The following is a 17,635-nucleotide window of genomic DNA, read 5'->3' on the forward strand; positions in this document are numbered from 1 at the left end:
TGTTTCCACCTGATACATGTGTTGGTATGTTGTTTCTTTCCCTTTCAGTTGTTCATGCTCTTTCTCTCTCACCATCAGTTCTGTTTATGCATTTCAGTCCCACATCACCAAATCACATCTCACACTGTTTCTGTTCTACATTCCTATTGTTTTGTCTAATAGCCCATTCCTCTCTCTGAAGGTTCAGTATATCAGCTCTCCGTTCAGCCTAAAGTGACAGGAGAGGAGGGGTTTACATGTGAGTGTCTATTTTGTCTTTCGTTTCCTTCGCTTTGGGTTTTTTCAGGTCTGTATCTGTTGTCTTGCAGCATATTTAGCTTTATATTTTCTTCGCTAGTGCTCTAGTTCTCTGTTTATGAGAGTGAAAGCATGCTGTCTGTTTGCCAGAGACCTTTGATTTGGTGTTTTGCTTCGTGTTGTGCAACATTTTACACTCTTTCTTGACTCGCATCCATACAGACACGCTTTTGTCCCCTTTTTTCTCTCTCTCCTCCGCACAAGAATTGAATAGAAACCTGAACATCTCTGGAGTAAAGCCAGTTTGTGACGGAGATTCTCTCTGGTCTCACAGTTTGACCTACTGTATGGCATCGGAGTAATTCTCAATGAAAATTGATTCTACAGTTGAGTAACAGAGAATTAATTCAGAATTAGTTAGCCCCCCACTATATTTTTCCCCCAGTTCCTATTTAACGGAGAAAAGGTTTTTAGAAAACACATTTCTAAGCAAAATAGTTTTAATAACTAATTTCTAATAACTGATTTTTGTTATCTTTACCATTATGACAGTACATATTCTGCTTAATATGCAATTTAAAGACTAAACTAGGTTTACTAAGCAAGTTAGAGTAATTTGTCATAGTATAATGATGGTTTGTTCTGTAGACCAGTGGTTCTCAAAGTGGGGGTCGAGACCCCCCTCGAGGGGTCGCTTGACAATGAAGGGGGGTCGCCCGGTAATTTCCAAAAATCTATTTATTTTTATTAAACCATAAGAATTACCATATTTTATCCATGAGCTACTGAAGAGAAAAAAAAATGTTGTTTTTAGTTACTGTATACTATATAGTTTCTAAAGTAGCTTATAGTTACTAGTTCTGTTGGATTACGACCCCTAGGGTAATTACATTACATTAAAGACAAAGCATTATCATCAGATGCAGCATTGATTTTATAAGATCAGGTTAAAATTTCTAGCACATTTAAAGCACTGACATATATTAAAAAAATTTAACGAAGAATAGACTAGGGTCTATTGGGTCTATTGTGTGCGCCATTGCATGCAAGGTTTCTATATTTATAACCACCTTAGAGGATATTGGGGGTCGCGTGTCAAATTTATTCTTGCAATGCATTTAATGCACAATGTTAATTTAAAGGGCTTTACATAAAATAATTATAATTATAAAAGAAACAAGTATAAGAAAATAAAAACAAAGAATAAAAAATATAAAAAAACAGATAAAAAACTATTAAAATGTGTTAAATCAGGTTATAAAAGAATGAAAAGAAAAGAAAGACGTAATAGTTTGATCGGTCGGACGTAGCACTGTGCTCATTCAGTAAAGGCACAGCTAAACAGAAGTTCAATTCAATTCAATTCAGCTTTATTTGTATAGCGCTTTTACAATGTAGATTGTGTCAAAGCAGCTTCACAAAAATGGTCATAGTAACTGGAACAGTGTGGTTCAGGTTTTAGTGTTTAAGTTCAGTTCAGTTCAGTTCAGTTTAGCTCTGTTCAGTGTGATTTAATCATTACTGAGAGTTCAAACACTGAAGAGCAAATTCATCGATGCGTAGCTCTACCAATCCTGAACCATGCGAGGTAGTGGCGACAGCGGAGAGGGAAAAAAAACTTCACCTGATGGGAGTGAAGAAAAAAAACCTTGAGAGAACCAGACTCAGTTGGGCACGACCATTTTAATTTCTCCGCTGGCCAAAAGTCTTGTGCAGAAATTCATTCGCCGTGGTTTATGCTGGAAGATGGCCTCAATGAAGACTCGACTGACACCTGTAGACTTTAAACGATTTATGAGGATATTGTGGTCAATGGTATCAAATGCCGCACTAAGATCGAGTAAAACTAATAGCGAGACGCACCCTCGGTCAGCAGCTAAGAGTAAATCGTTGGTTATTTTCACTAAGGCGGTTTCTGTACTGTGGTGAGCCCTGAAACCTGACTGAAACACTTCAAAAATATTGTTCGTCTGCAGATAAAAGCATAATTGAGTGGAAACAACTTTTTCTAGTATTTTAGACATAAATGGAAGATTTGAAATAGGCCTATAGTTTGCTAAGTTGTTGGTGTCTAGTTGCGGTTTCTTAATAATAGGCTTAATAACAGCTAGCTTGTAAGAGTTTGGAACATGGCCTATAGATAAAGAAGAGTTGATAATGTTAAGAAGAGGTTCTCCTATAGCAGGTAACAGCTCTTTCAGTAATTTTGTTGGAATTGAGTCCAGCATACACGTAGCTGGTTTAGAGCTATTTATAATTTTTACTAACTCTTCATGTTCTATGATTTTGAAGCAGTGTAGGTTATTATTATGATTTAATGAAATATTTACAGGATTTGGAGTATAAGCCGGTGCAGAAAGTTTGGCATCTCCTATTTTCTGTCTAAAGCCTTCTATTTTATTACTGAAAAAATTCATGAAGTCATCACTACTAATTTGCGGTGGAGTAGTTTGTTCCAAGGATGACCGATTATTTGCTAATTTAGAGATGGTGTTAAATAAAAATCTAGGATTGTTATGATTATTTTCTATCAGTTTGCGCAGGTGCTCGGTCCTGGCAGATTTTAGAGCCCTCCTATAGCTGGACATACTGTCTTTGTACGCAATTCTAAAGACCTCTAAATTAGTTTTTTTCCATTTACGTTCCAGGGCGCGGGTTGCTGTTTTGAGCGCACGAGTATGACTATTATACCATGGTATAGTTTTAATCTCTCTAGCCTTTTTTAATTTGATGGGTGCCACAGTATTTAGTGTGCTAGTAAAGATGGCATCCATACTGCTGGTTACTACATCAAGATCATTTGAGTTTGCGGGTGCATTACGAAATAGAGAGAGATCAGGTAAGTTATTGATAAATTCATCTTTAGTTGACGGAACAATAGTTCTACTAGGGCGGAGTATTGGAGCGGGTTTGCTGATTTCAGGTAAACATAGCTTATATAGTAAGAGGTAGTGATCTGTAATATCATCACTTTGTGGTATAATGTCTACGTCAATAACCTCGATTCCATAAGACAGAATTAGATCTAATGTATGCTTTAAGCAATGGGTTGGACCCACAACGTTTTGCTTTATCCCAAGTGAGTGTATTAAATCCATAAACGCGAGCCCTAATGTATCATTAGCGTCATCTATGTGGATGTTAAAGTCACCTACAATTAGCATTTTATCAGTTTTGACTAGTAAGTCAGAAATAAAATCAGAAAATTCTTTTAGAAATTTGACATAGGGTCCTGGGGGTCTATATATGGTGATTAAAGCGAGAGATAACATAGGTTTTTGTATAGTATCTGGAAGCTGAACATTAAGCGATAATACTTCAAAGGAGCTAAACATAAGTCCGTTTCTCTGTTTAATATTAAGGAAATCACTAAAGATTGATGCAACTCCACCACCACGACCAGTTTGACGAGCCTCATGTTTATATAAGAATCCTGGAGGAGTTGCTTCATTTAAGCTAATATAGTCATTTTGTTTCAGCCAGGTTTCAGTGAGACAGAGTGCATTAAGATTGTTTTCTGTTATTATTTCATTAATGATAAGTGCTTTAGGTGCAAGTGACCTGATGTTTAGGAGACCAAGTTTTACGAAATTTGTATTTTCACTTTCTACTGGTTTTTCTGGTTTGATTCTTACTAGATTTTTTCTGGAGCACACAGTACGTTTATTTCTTAATCTAATAATACGAGGAACAGACACAGTCTCTATAGGATTCGCCAGATATGCGTTACTGATGTTTAAGTGGGGTGAACAAGAGTCTAGGTGGCTATAGTGTGAATTTTGTGAATTTTTACCTGCTAGTCAGATGGTGCGAAGTAGTCTGGAGATGTTGTCCGACAGGAGTTCAGCTCCGGCTCGACTGGGTGTTTTCAGTGTTTTCAGTCTTGATTTAAATGTGACTAATGTAGGAGCACATCTGATCATTTCTGGAAGCTGATTCCAGCAGTAGGGGGCGCACTAGCTGAAGTTGGATACACCCTGCTTTTTGACTGAACTTTGACTTGAAATTTCTAATTTGCTTGATCCTAATGGTCTGAGTGATCTGTTTGTATCCAGTGAGCATTTCTGTAATGTGTTGAGGTCCTAGGCCATTCAGTGATTTATAGACAAGTAATAATACTTTAAAATCTATTCTGAATGTAACTGGGAGCTAGTGTAAAGACCTGAGGACAGGTGTGATGTGCTCTGATTTTCTGCTTCTGGTCAGAATCCTGGCTGAAGCATTCTGGATGAGCTGCAACTGTCTGACTGTCTTTTTGGGAAGACCAGTAAGGATTCCATTAAAGTAATCTGCCCTGCTGCTGATAAAAGCATGAACAAGTCTTTCCTGGAAGCAAAGCATCTAATTGTTGCAATGTTTTTGAGATGATAGTATGCTGGTTTACTTACTGCTTTTTTAAGTGGGCTAATAATATTTTATGTTTGCCTTCAATTTTCTTTTAAGGGTGTTCCTAACACAATTTTTGATTGCCTACTGAACAAACCATTGTTATACAATGATGCCTAATTACTTGCCTAATTAAGGCTAGTTAACCCTTTAAATGCCACAGACTGAACACAGAATCCAGAAGAGGCTCATTCTGAAGTTGTAGATCCATTTACATTCCTGGAGATCACAAATTATGTAGCCAGAAGTACATATGGCTGCAGTTTGTCTTTAAAACAAATGCTACAGGGCGGTATGACGCCATTCCCTTTCACGCTTACCGACTGACTGATTACCTCCATATGAATGGCTTTTCCACTGTTACCAGTTTGTTCAGTGACTCACCGCATACCTACGTTGGCGCAGAGAGGAAGTGACTGCGATGACAGGGTTTGTGTCCGGTGAAGAACGGTTCCAGAAAGCCGGTAAGACAAAACCAAATGCCAAAAAAAAAAAAAAAAAGTAAACAACAGGGTGAGAATGTGTGGAATCTGAAAAGGTGGTAAAAATCAGGGCACATTTCTTTAATTTTTTTTTTTAAACACTGTCGGATAATTTTACTGAAGGGGGTGATTGGGTTTATCTGTGATTTTGTAAACACTATTGTTTGGGTTTAAGGAAGGAGGAGGGTGGGTGAGTGGATCAGTCAGTCGACAGCTGCCTCTGGTGGATTTGTGCAAGAACAGCAAGCACGAATGGTACTTGCGAGATAAATTTGAGATCAAAGCGTACACAGTGGCCTCTGGTGGATTTGTGAAAACAAAAACTAAAAAATGTAGCTCCTGTGACGTATTTGGCGCTTCCCAAAAATGTATATAGGGGTACGTTTTCAGATTGATTCTGGGCTGAAATGCGAGTATCTTAAAAAATATTTAGAGAAATATTATGTAGGGACGAAGCAGTGGCGCAGTAAGTAGTGCTGTCGCCTCACAGCAAGATGGTCGATAGGTTGCTGGTTCGAACCTCGGCTAGATTGCTGTTTATATGTGTGGAGTTTGCATGTTCTCCCTGCGTTCGCGTGGGTTTCCTCCGGGTGCTCCGGTTTCTCTCACAGTCCAAAGACATGCGGTACAGGCGAAGTGGGTAGGCAAAATTGTCCGCAGTGTATGACTGTGTGTTGGTGTGTGTGTGTGTGGATGTTTCCCAGAGATGGGTTGCGGCTGGAAGGGCATCCGCTGCGTAAAACATGCTGGATAAGTTGGCGGTTCATTCCGCTGTGGCGACCCCGAATTAATAAAGGTACTAAGCCGACAAGAAAATGAATGAATGAAATATTATGTGCTGTCATCATGGCAAAGATAAAATAAATCAGTTATTAGAAATGAGTTATTAAAACTATTATGTTTAGAAATGTGTTGAAAAAAAAGGTTTCTGTTAAACAGAAATTGGGGAAAAACATACAGCAGGCTAATAATTCAGGAGGGCTAATAATTCTGACTTCAACTGTACATGCGTAATAAGTAATACTCGCATGCATGATGTCACCATTTCCTGGTTTATACGAACAGGCAAAATGCATAAAAAGTTTCTATTTTTGCGTGAAACTGTTGTCTTGTAAACAGCCTCTTAGCTAAGGCAAACAATCCTGAAAAAGGACCCTCAATTTATACAATTCACAAGCTAAAGTGTCATAAAACAGATAGAGATATATATATTTTTAAGTGACTCCTGAGGTTGCTGCACCATGCAGTCGAAGTCTGACACAGCAGGGTTGTGATGAAATCAGGCAGAGAGCTGATATTACCAATGTACAAGGCAGACCTTGGACTTCAAATGAACTCTCAAAAGCTTACTGCAAGCTCCTGGAAGATAAATTCTTCAAACGGTGGTACAGGAGGGGATGCTTCTGGTTCCTCCATCCCCTACTCGGTGAGGTTAATTCCTGAGATGGCACTGGAGATTAAAGACTCCCTGATGGTTTCATTCATGCTCTCACACCTAATTCTTCACCTTCATTCTTAAAGTCTTTTTCAGTTAGTATCTTTTCTTTTCAACCTTTTTTTACCCTGCTTCCCCAGTGCACACTTTTTGTCTATTGGTTATGCCTTAAAGGTGTTATATAATGAAACTCTATACATAGCCATAGCTGGATAATAAGAGTTCAGCACATAAAATTTAATACCATACTCAAACACCATTGTTTCCTCATTCTCAGGTAAATCCTGTGAGTGTAGAATTTAGGTGAAAATCAGAACAGTTTGAACAAAACACAGACTTTTACAATGCGCACAGGATTATTAAAATACAATGTTTTTTTTTATTGGTCACAGTGTTTTTATGTGAGATTACAACAATGATGTTTTTCCTTATCTAAGCTAATATTACTAAGCTTACTATGAAAGTGGGACATGGGCATGGAGACTACATGGAGACTACATAGTTTTTCCATATGTTGCCACACGACGCAGAAATTTGGACAGCAGGTGTATGGTGGCACTCATAGTAAACTGTTGTACTTGATTTGTATTTGCAACCCAATGATCGCTATTGGCCATATTTATTCCAAAATTGGGTTAAGATAATCCAACATGAATAAAAAGTTTAAAAGAACGGTGTCGAGGGTCAGGTGGTGGTACTCAAACTCTTCACAGCCGTCAGAACACAAAATGCTGGATATACAGATTGTAAATGTATTCCGCACTACCCGAGAGAGGCAAAAGGTCTGTTTAAATGCGTGTTTTGTTATTTTAACTTCCATGTGGCTGGCTTTTCCGCTGTAACAACTTTGCCTAGTGACTCGCCGCTTACGTTGGGGGATTTGGGAGGTGAATCGGTGTAGACCGCTACGATGGGGTTCGAGTCTGGCAAAGAATGGTTTCAGAAAGCAGGTAAAGCAAATGCTAAAAAGGAAATAAACAAGTAAATAATGTGGTAAGATCTGAAAATGTAGTAAAAAGTCAAGCTGCTGCGAGGGCTTTTCTTTTTCTGGATTGCTTTTGAAAACATTATCGTTTGGGTTAAGGGAAAGGGTTGATTGGGTCAGTCGATGCTTTTGAAAACATTATCGGTGGGGTTTAGGGAAGGGGCTGATAGGGTCAGTCGATGCCATTGAAAACATTATCGGTGGGGTTTAGGAAAGGGGTTGATTGGGTCAATTAATGCTTTTGAAAACACTACCGGTTGAGTGTAGGGAAGGGAGTGATCGGGTCATTCAATGCTTTGAAAACACTATTGGATGGGTTTAGGGAAGGGGATGATCGGGTTAGTCTGTGCTTTTGAAAACATTATCGGTTGGGTTTAGGTAAGGGGTTTATCGGGTCAGTCGATGCTTTTGAAAAAATTATTGGTTGGGTTTAGAAAAAGGGTTTAATCGGGTCAGTCGATGCTTTTGAAAACATTATTGGTTGGGTTTAGGGAAGGGGATGATGGGGTCATTCGGTGCTTTTGAAAACATTATCGGTTGGGTTTAGGAAAGGGGTTGATTGGGTCAATTAATGCTTTAGAAAACACTACCGTTTGAGTTTAGGGAAGCAGGTGATTGGGTCATTTGATACTTTTAAAAACACTATTTGTTGGGTTTAGGGAAGGGGTTCATCGGGTTCAGTCGATGCTTTTGAAAACACTATCATTTGGGTTTAGGGAAAGGGGTTAGGGTTATTGGATGTCGATCAGTCGACAGCTGCCTCTGGTGGATTTATGCGAGAACAGCAGGCACAAATGTCACTCACGAGAAAAATTTGAGATCTGAAAAGGCGTCCAAAGTTGCTTCTGGAGGATTTACAAAAATGTAGCTTCTAGGATGTATTTTGGGCTCTCCAGAAATGTAGATGGGGGAATGTATCCATAATGAACCTGGGTTGCAATATTGGGTTATTTTTTATATTAAATTTAAATGGCCCATTCTATTTTTTGAGTGTTTTACCTTATTTCCAACCCAATAATAACCATTGGCCCAATTAGATCCCAAATTAGGCTAAAACAACCCCTTTTTTCAAATTGTTTAAAGGTTTACATTAAGTAAAGTTTACAATGGCATTCTCTAAAAAAAGGCTGTGTTATTTCCACCCGAATTTGTTAAAATATGGACAAACACAGACATTTGCTTAAATTTTGTCAAATTAATTGAAATCAATAAAATAACCCAGTGGGGCGAAGCAGTGGCGCAGTAGGTAGTACTGTCGCCTCACAGCAAGAAGGTTGCTGGTTTGAGCCCTCGGCTCAGTTGGCGTTTCTGTGTGGAGTTTGCATGTTCTCCCTGTGTTCGCGCGGGTTTCCTCCGGGTGCTCTGGTTTCCCCCACAGTCCAAAGAGATGCGGTACAGGTGAATTGGGTAGGCTAAATTGTCCGTTGTGTGTGTGTGTGTGTGTGTGTGTGTGTGTGTGTGTGTGTGTGTGTGTGTGTGTGTGTGTGTGTGTGTGTGTGTGTGTGGATGTGGATGTTTCAAAGAGATGGGTTGCGACTGGAAGGTCATCCGCTGTGTAAAAAACTTGCAGGATAAGTTGGCGGTTCATTCCGCTGTGGCGACCCCGGATTAATAAAGGGGCTAAGACGACAAGAAAATGAATGAATTAAAATAACCCAGCAGTTTGGTTAATCCCTCTTACACTCCGACTTTGGTTTAAATAACCTGCCATTTTTTAGAGTGCAATATTGACTTGCACAGTACAGGAACCTGGTTCGAGACTCGGCTGAGTCAGTTGGTGTTTCTGTGTGGAGTTTGCATGCTCTTCCCGTGTTCGCATGGGTTACCTATGGGTGCTCCAGTTTCCCCAACAAGTCCAAAAACGTGGTATAGGGGGAACTGGGTTGCAGCTGGAAGGGCATCCACTGCGTAAAACATATGCTGGATAAGTTGTCAGTTTGTTCCGCTGTGGCGACCCCGGATTGTTAAAGGGACTAAGCCGAGAAGTAAATGACTAAATGAATGGAGATCACTATGCAACATACAGTATGGTGACGCACCAGTAAACCTCATCTTCACCTCGCTGGCTTCAACCCTCCAGATAAAACACTGATGAAGACTGTGGTTCCTCCCTCACACCACTCGCCCGTTTGACTGCGAGCTCAGGGTTATTGTAGAGATTCTTCAAACTGGATTAAAACCCAAATGTTTGTTATGAACATGAAAACCCTGAGAGATGAACGGAGGCGAATATCAAACAACACGATTCAGGCTTTCATTACAGGCCACCGCTGCGCTCTGTTCTCCAGAAAAACAGCTCATCAGTCATAACATCAGTCAGCAGGCTTCTTGTCTGTGGTTTTTGTATGATATTGTACCCTGCTTTTATCTCTTTTGTTTTTATGTTGTCTTTCTGCTCTTTATGATGCACTCACTTTTGAGAAAATGAAAGGCACTTTCCGTTTTAAGGATAAACAGAGTCGAGTTGTGGCTGCTGGCCCGGTAGTTATTAAACTAGGCTGCAATCCTGTGGTTGCAGGTGAATTTTTCAATCAGAGAGTAAAAAGTCATGGTAATAACTGAGTAATAACCAATCAGCATGTGTAGTCCAATGCAAATCACATAATGGCCATGCTGGTTCATCAAGAAAAATGGAAAGGACTTTATTCAATCATTCCCTCATGCGTTCATTCGTTTATTCATTCAATTTATACACACTTTATTTTAAGGTAATGTTTTCTCTATTAACTGAGTGTAACCACAGGGTTGTAACCAGAGTTGTAACCAATCAATGCTTTTGAAAACACTATCGGTTGATTGAGTCATTTGATGCTTTTAAAAGGACCATCGTTTGGGTTTATGGAAAGGGTTTGATTGGGTCAATCAATGCTTTTGAAAACACTATTGGTTGGGTTTAGGAAAGGGGTTGATTGGGTCAATCAATGCTTTTGAAAACACTATCTGTTGGGTTTAGGAAAGGGGTTGATTGCGTCAATCAATGCTTTTGAAAACACTATCGGTTGGGTTTAGGAAAGGGGTTGATTGGGTCAATCAATGCTTTTAAAACACTACCGGTTGATTGAGTCATTTGATGCTTTTAAAAGGACTATTGTTTGGGTTTAGGGAAAGGGGTTAATTGGGTCAATCAATTCTTTTGAAAACACTATCGGTTGGGTTTAGGAAAGGGGGGTTGATTGGGTCAATCAATGCTTTTGAAAACACTACCGGTTGAGTTCAGGGAAGGAGTTGATTGGGTCATTTGATGCTTTCGAAAGCACTATCGTTTGGGTTTAGGGAAAGGGGTTGATTGGGTCGATCAATGATTTTGAAAACACTATTGGTTGGGTTAATTCATTCTTTCATTCAATTCATACACACTCTATTTAAAGGTAATGTTTTCTCTATTAACTGAATTTAACCACAGATTCAGGGACACTGGAGCATTTTTAAAACCTGTTCGCCAGCACTCAATTTTGGGGATTTACAACTACCTAACATTAAATATTAACAGTTCCTGATTCCAGTAAGCTACAAACACAAACTGGGTATCATTGGAAAGAAGAGCTTTACTGTGGTAAAAGGGGAAGTTACATGTGTGTGTGTGTGTGTGTGTGTTTGTTTGTTTGTTTGTGTGTGTGTGTGTGTTTGTGTGTGTTTGTGTGTGTTTGTGTGTGTGTGTGTGTGTGTGTGTGTGTGTGTGTGTGTGTGTGTGTGTGTGTATATATTATTGTTAGGTATTATTATAATCATTATTATTATTAATAATTAAAAAGTTATTTAATTTAAACTATTCAATTACACTGAAAACAAATAAGGTGAGTGGTTGCAATCAATTTCTATTGGCTAAATTTAAACAAAAAAATGAAGTTAAACATTACTACATTTAATTTGTTTCCTTAATTCAGCACATATAAATAGTTTGCAACCCCTTACCTTTAAAAATGTAGTAAATAAAATGAATAGGTTTATTTTCAGTGTAATAACAACTACAAAATGTTCTCAATTCCATCAGATTAAATTACTGGAGAGAAACTCATCTGATGTTCTGAAAGTCTGTCTATACAGGCCTCTCACTAACTGATCTTAAATATATATACAGTGCCCAAACCTCATGCGAGCTACATGGTGGAAGCAACAGAAACGCTCCAGACTCGTTTTAACAGCTAAATCAATGTTCTTTGTATCTCAGTGCTTCCTGTTGGCCTGGAAGTGAAGTGCGCCGGCGTTTTATCGACTGGATCTCTTCTGCATTCTGGCCCTCTTTAACTCTCGCCATCTCGCACGCCTTGAGTCATTTAACTCATTTCACCCGAGAAACACTCGTACAAGCTCCAACACCAGCTTTGATGATAAAAGTGGCGAGCTACTAAACGCAGCCATTAAAATGTATCTGCAAGATTAAACGTTTTCTTTGAACATGAGCGCGAGTCAAAGAGTAGGGAGAGCGAGATGCGGCTTTAATAAATAATACAGCTTCAGGAGAAAAGAGATAACATTGTCCCCTCAAACACACACATGCGCGCACACACAATGTATAAAGTCATTCCACACGCAGTTAACAGCACTGAAGCACCACTGATAGTTCAACATAAGTATAAGGAGCTAAAAAAAAAACCTGAAATATCCTCTATGTATGCAAACCAGAGCTTAGCCGATGCATTGTGCACATGTGGTGCATTGTATGTACTTAAAAGAAGTTTTGTGTTGCAGTTGCACAGCAATGCATATAGACTGTGTTACTAAAACTGTTCGGGTTCATGAAAAGTACTTGCATACAGGTCTTTTATGCAAAAGTTACCAGTAGCAAAGGTTTCCAAAATATATAGTTGAAACCAGAGGTTTACAGACACTCTAAAAAAAGGAGCATAACCATTTAAAAAAAATGTCTGATGGTAAATCATACTAAACGTTTACTATTTTAGGTCCATTAGGATTACCTAAATCATTCACATTTGCTAAATGGCAGAATAATGAGGAAAAAAAAAGTTTTTTGAGAATTTTTTTTATATTTCTAGACAGTCAAAAGTTCACATACATTGCCTTTGTATTTTTTAGCTTTGCTTTTAAACTGTATAACTTTGGTCAAATGTTTTGGGTATCCTTCCACAAGCTTCTCACAATAGTTTGCAGGAATTTTGGCCCATTCCTCCTGACAGAATTGGTGTAACTGAGTCAGATTTGTAGGCTGTCTTGCTCGCACAAGCTTTTTCAACTCTCCCCACAAATTTTCTACAGGATTGAGGTCAGGGCTTTGTGATGGCCGCTCCTAAACATTCACTCTGCTGTCCTTAAAGCACTTTTTAACTAATTTGGTCTGTTTGGAAGATCCATTTGTGGCCAAGTTTTAATTTCCTGGCTGATGTCTTGATGTTGTTTCAGTTTTTCTACATAATGTGCTTTCTTCATGATGCCATCTATGCTCTGAAGTGGACCAGTCCCTCCTGCAGCAAAACAGCCCCACAACATGATGCTGCTGCCCCCATACTTCACAGTTGGGATGGTGTTCCTAGTCTTGTAAGCTTTCCCCTTTGTCCTCCAAATGTAACACTGGTCATTATGGCCAAACAGTTCAATCTTAGCTCCATCAGACCACAGGACATGTCTCCAAAGATTAGTCTTTTCCCAGTGTAATTTAGCAAATTGTAATCTGGCTTTTTTGTTGATTTTCCCATGTTGTCACGAAAGGAAGCAGTGTGCTTGAGGTTTTCCTTGAATACTATTCTACAGTTGTGCCTCCAATTAACTGAAATGTTGTCAAAATTAGCCAATCAGAAACTTCCAAAACATTGACATCATCATCTGAGCTTTTGCAGAGGCAGAATAATCTTATGGTATGTAAACTTGACTTTCAAGAAAAGTAATAACAATTTCTCAAAAATATCTCTCTCATTATTCTGCTATTAAGCATAACAGAAACTAATTTGGTAATCCTAACTTACCTAAAAGAGAAAAACTTCAGTCACATTAACATCTGACTTTTTAAAATGGTTATGTGCCTTTTTATACAGTGTTTGTAAACCTTTGGTTTCAACTGTATATCAAATATCGAAAAGAAAAATGAAATTAGTTTTTTTAGAATGAGCAAAACAACATTTCAGATGTTATTTTATTGTGTTTTCGATCAGCTACTTTGTCCGGTAATGCCATCTTATTGCACCTGATATCACGAGGAAATGTGACAATCTTACATTTTTGTCCATAAAGTGGCTAATTTGTGAGATTTCAGTCGTAAAAAAATGAATGTTTTTTTTAAAAGGATGTTGAGCACCAAACTCCACCTCTAAATCCAACTGTCATTGGTGAATGAGCAAATCATACTACATTGTACAAATGAGAGCACAGCAATTCACACGAATTAGCCACTAAATATAAAAGGTACGAAATAAAAATAGCATTTGGAATATGGCATAAACATTTGCGAATAAAACTGCGTTTCCATCCAAAGAGTCAACAAAATCGTGACTTCCTGGTAAAATTATGTAAAATATCAAAAATGAAAAAAGACTTTGATTTTAGAATGACCAAAGCAACATTTCTGTTGTTATTTTATAAACCACTGGTTTGTTAATTACACCTATTTTTGCAATTACATGAGGAAACCTAACTATTTTACGTTTTGTGAGTTTAGTACCTAATTCATGTAAATTCATAAGCAAATATTAGATTTTTAAAAGCAGCCGTGGCACTAAACCCCACCCCTAAAGCCAACTGTGATTGGAGGATGTGCAAGTCGTACAAATTTATACGAATTAGCCACTAAATCAAAGAGTTATGAATTGCTGTGGGATAACGTTGAAATATTGCAGATATTATTTTATAGTGTCTATTTATTCTCACACTTACTTTTTAGTGTGAGAATAAATAGTCTAAAACCGGAATGAATAAAATATAATAAAAAATATAATAAAAAATTTTTATTAAAAAATTATACAATAAATATATAAACCAATAAAACATTTTTGTCATAGAAAAACTCTAACTAAAATAGTAATAAAAAAGCTAGGCATATCAAAACATACACTGTAAAACAAAACAGCCAACTTTATCAAATGAAATGAGTGTCGTTAACTCAAAAAGTTAATTCTACTCATTTGAAAAGAGTTTTGAACTCAGTGTTGAAGGTAATGAGCTAATTAAATACCTCATTACTTCAACTTAAATTGAGTAAGTTCACAGTACTCAAATAAATTAGTTCAACTCAAATGGTTTGTAGCAATCGGTTTCCTCAAACGGTTTGAGTTGCCTTGACTTAATGGGTTTTATAGTAGTTCGTTGGTTTGAGTTCTCATCATTTATTGGATCTTATTTTGCTCAAATTGCTTCGTTTTCTCAAATGTTCACTGTACTCATTAGGATTCATTTTTTTTTATTTGAATTGGGTTGTTGCAATCGGTTTCCTTAAATAGTTTGTTACCTCAGCTTATTGGGTTTTACAGTGTATGTTTAATCGGTGTATGTTTTAGTTATTAGCATACACTAGATTGACAACAATTGTTTAGATTGACAAGCAAGTTTAAACCTAAACGAACAGTTGAAATTGAAATGCAGAGACTAAATGTAAAAAATTAATCTGTTTAGCTTTTTGTTTTTAATTCTACTCAACTGTAGTAACCTTGCTTTTGATAAATACTCTTCCTAAAAGTAAGATATACCTCTATTAAGGGCCATATTGCAAGGCGGTTATTTTTCATCATAAAACAATCCCAGAATGCATTAAATTACTCCATCTAAAATGCTATAAAATGTAAAAGAAATTTCAATTATGCATAATTAATTTCAGAAAATTGCTATATTTGATCAGGTTTTGTGAAATATGTGTGCTGTGCAGTTTTATGTTTTTACATGCATTATTGCATGCTAGAATCAAATCTTCTGAGCATTAATTGTATCGAGTTTTAGAAGAAATGTACAGGCGATAACACAGTAAAGTGAAGGTAATACCATGTTGGTTGATCATACGACACTCAGAATGTCATACAATCTTCAAAATCTTACTTCTCTATGCTGCACTTGACTGTCTTATAGTGTTTTGTGTGTCTGCTAAAGGCTTCTTTTACTCTGGCATTTGTGAAAATGTTTTAAAGTTGCTTGTATAATTCTCATTTTTAAGTCACTTTGAATAAAAGCGTCTGCTAAATGAAAGTATGTTAATGTAAATTATTGATATGACGATATTAACCCAGAGATTCTCAAATAAGAGCACACATCAAATGAGCGGATCAATAATTAAATGTGTATTCGCATTGCTGAATTGTTTTTACCGTTCATTTTTAAAACATCTATGTATAATTGAATGGTTTCAGGCATAACCAACTGAGCATTAATAGTCTTTTTTATTTCTAATTATTTTTTTGTCAGAATTTCGGGTTCTTGTCTGATTTTAAAATGTTTTAAATTACTTGTCTTGTGCCTTTATTTATCAAAAAATGTAGTAAAAACTTCAAATAGTATTACTAAATATATTACTAAAATGTCTGAATGTTCACTACATGACAAAAGTCTTGTCACCTATCCAAGTTTTAGGAATAGCAAATAATAACTTGACTTCTAGTTGATCAATAGGTATTAGAAGTGGCTCATATGAAAGGCCTCTAGATTACACTTCTACCAAAAAATTATTATATATATATATTTGATCATGCATTGATTTTTAATTATGTAATTAGAACAGTGAAGTCTGACTTTGCTTTGACAAGTCTCTGCTTGAGTGTGTATGTAAGTTTCTGCGCATGCGTGTGTGTGAGAGAGCTTAGTAAAACCCCTGTGGATGGATGCGGAGGGATTGTGATCAGCAGAAGGCTCTTCCGCTGCAGACTCATAGCTCTGACGGGTTGCCAGACGATCAAACCTCCTTCCCCTCATTAACCCCCCTCAGCATCTGCACACTGTCCTTCCACTTTAATCACTTCCTTCATACAATCAATAGAGTTTATAAGTCAAGCGTGCTCCTGCATAGCAACAACCTTTCTGACGCGCACACACACACACACACACAGAAACATAAATGTACAATGCCTAAAAATTTGCAAGCATGAGTGTAATTAAGTTGGTTTGCATTTAAAATACTTTTTTTTTTCTTGTCCTATTTTGTGAATGAAACCTAGAAAAACTAAAGTTTGAATTTTAATCACGGATGTCACAAAAACAATTGTTTAAAGTCATCCTGTTATGCTTTTTAGCCTGATTGAGATTGAGTGCTGATTTATGGATCTATTATACTGATACACATACCATTTTATTCCCATCCGTTTACGTTAACAGACAAAACCACCAGCATTGTGTGAACTTGTGTGATTTTGACACAACGAGAAGAGGATCCTGTACATTCTAAAGCTATTTGTGTGTGTGTATTCAGAAAATCATATCATGAGTTTACGCTGACAATTCATGATTATTTATGCCAGAGTAGCTGAGGCTCCACCCTCTTTTAGGAAAGGGGGTGGGGAACAGCTATTCGTTTGCATTTAAAGAGATACACACAGAAATTGTGATTTATTTAATTATTTTCTCTCAAAACCGATACAATACATGATCTGTGAGAGAAAACCTCATAGACACATGCTGGGGTTATCACAATTTTCTTTAGATAATTTCAGTTACTTATGTCAAATAGTAAGAAGCTTTGGCTGGAAATTCTAAGTTTGCAATAATGAACATTCTACAGCTACAACTAATTCTATCATTTATTAATCATACTTTATTAATTCCAGTCGAATAACTAATGCATTTTCAGAATCAGAAGTTTTGCTTGTGACATGACGAATTAACTATTAGATTTATTTTATTGTTTATTTTAACTAAAGCTATTTTACCTTATTGTAATGTGTTATCCTTTTTAAACATTTGTTAATTTAGGGATAAATTACTCCCAGAAACTTGTTATTGCTGAATAAATCTCGACAGGTTTATTGGTAGGCTGTCATCCTGGCTTTATTCTGACAAAACAACTATATTGGATGCACTTTGTCCTGGTTATTACATGGCTACTTTTCATGCTACCAAAAAAACATGAAAAATTAGACACAAAACATTATTCTGAGTCGTAATAATTGATTAATTCTTTAATTACACACAAAGCCGACAAAGCAAACAGAGTATATACACTAACCTGCACATTATTCAGTCACAAGA

At 37.1% G+C, this 17,635-nt stretch overlaps 1 protein-coding gene across 11 annotated transcripts in view; it reads left to right on the forward strand.

The window, feature by feature from the left end:
* The window catches only part of unc5ca (unc-5 netrin receptor Ca), a 467,777-nt gene that overhangs the window by 391,016 nt on the left and 59,126 nt on the right, over nucleotides 1-17,635 (forward strand). For 3 of the 11 annotated variants that reach the window (XM_073951920.1, XM_073951931.1, XM_073951930.1), the window contains one exon: nucleotides 182-238. The exons of the other annotated variants lie outside the window; for them this stretch is intronic. In XM_073951920.1, coding sequence (XP_073808021.1) covers nucleotides 182-238 — 57 coding nt within the window. The remainder of the gene's footprint in view (nucleotides 1-181; nucleotides 239-17,635) is intronic. 11 annotated transcript variants of the gene reach the window in all.

The sequence above is a fragment of the Danio rerio genome, chromosome 5, assembly GCF_049306965.1.
Source record: "Danio rerio strain Tuebingen ecotype United States chromosome 5, GRCz12tu, whole genome shotgun sequence".
Classification (NCBI taxonomy): domain Eukaryota; kingdom Metazoa; phylum Chordata; class Actinopteri; order Cypriniformes; family Danionidae; genus Danio; species Danio rerio.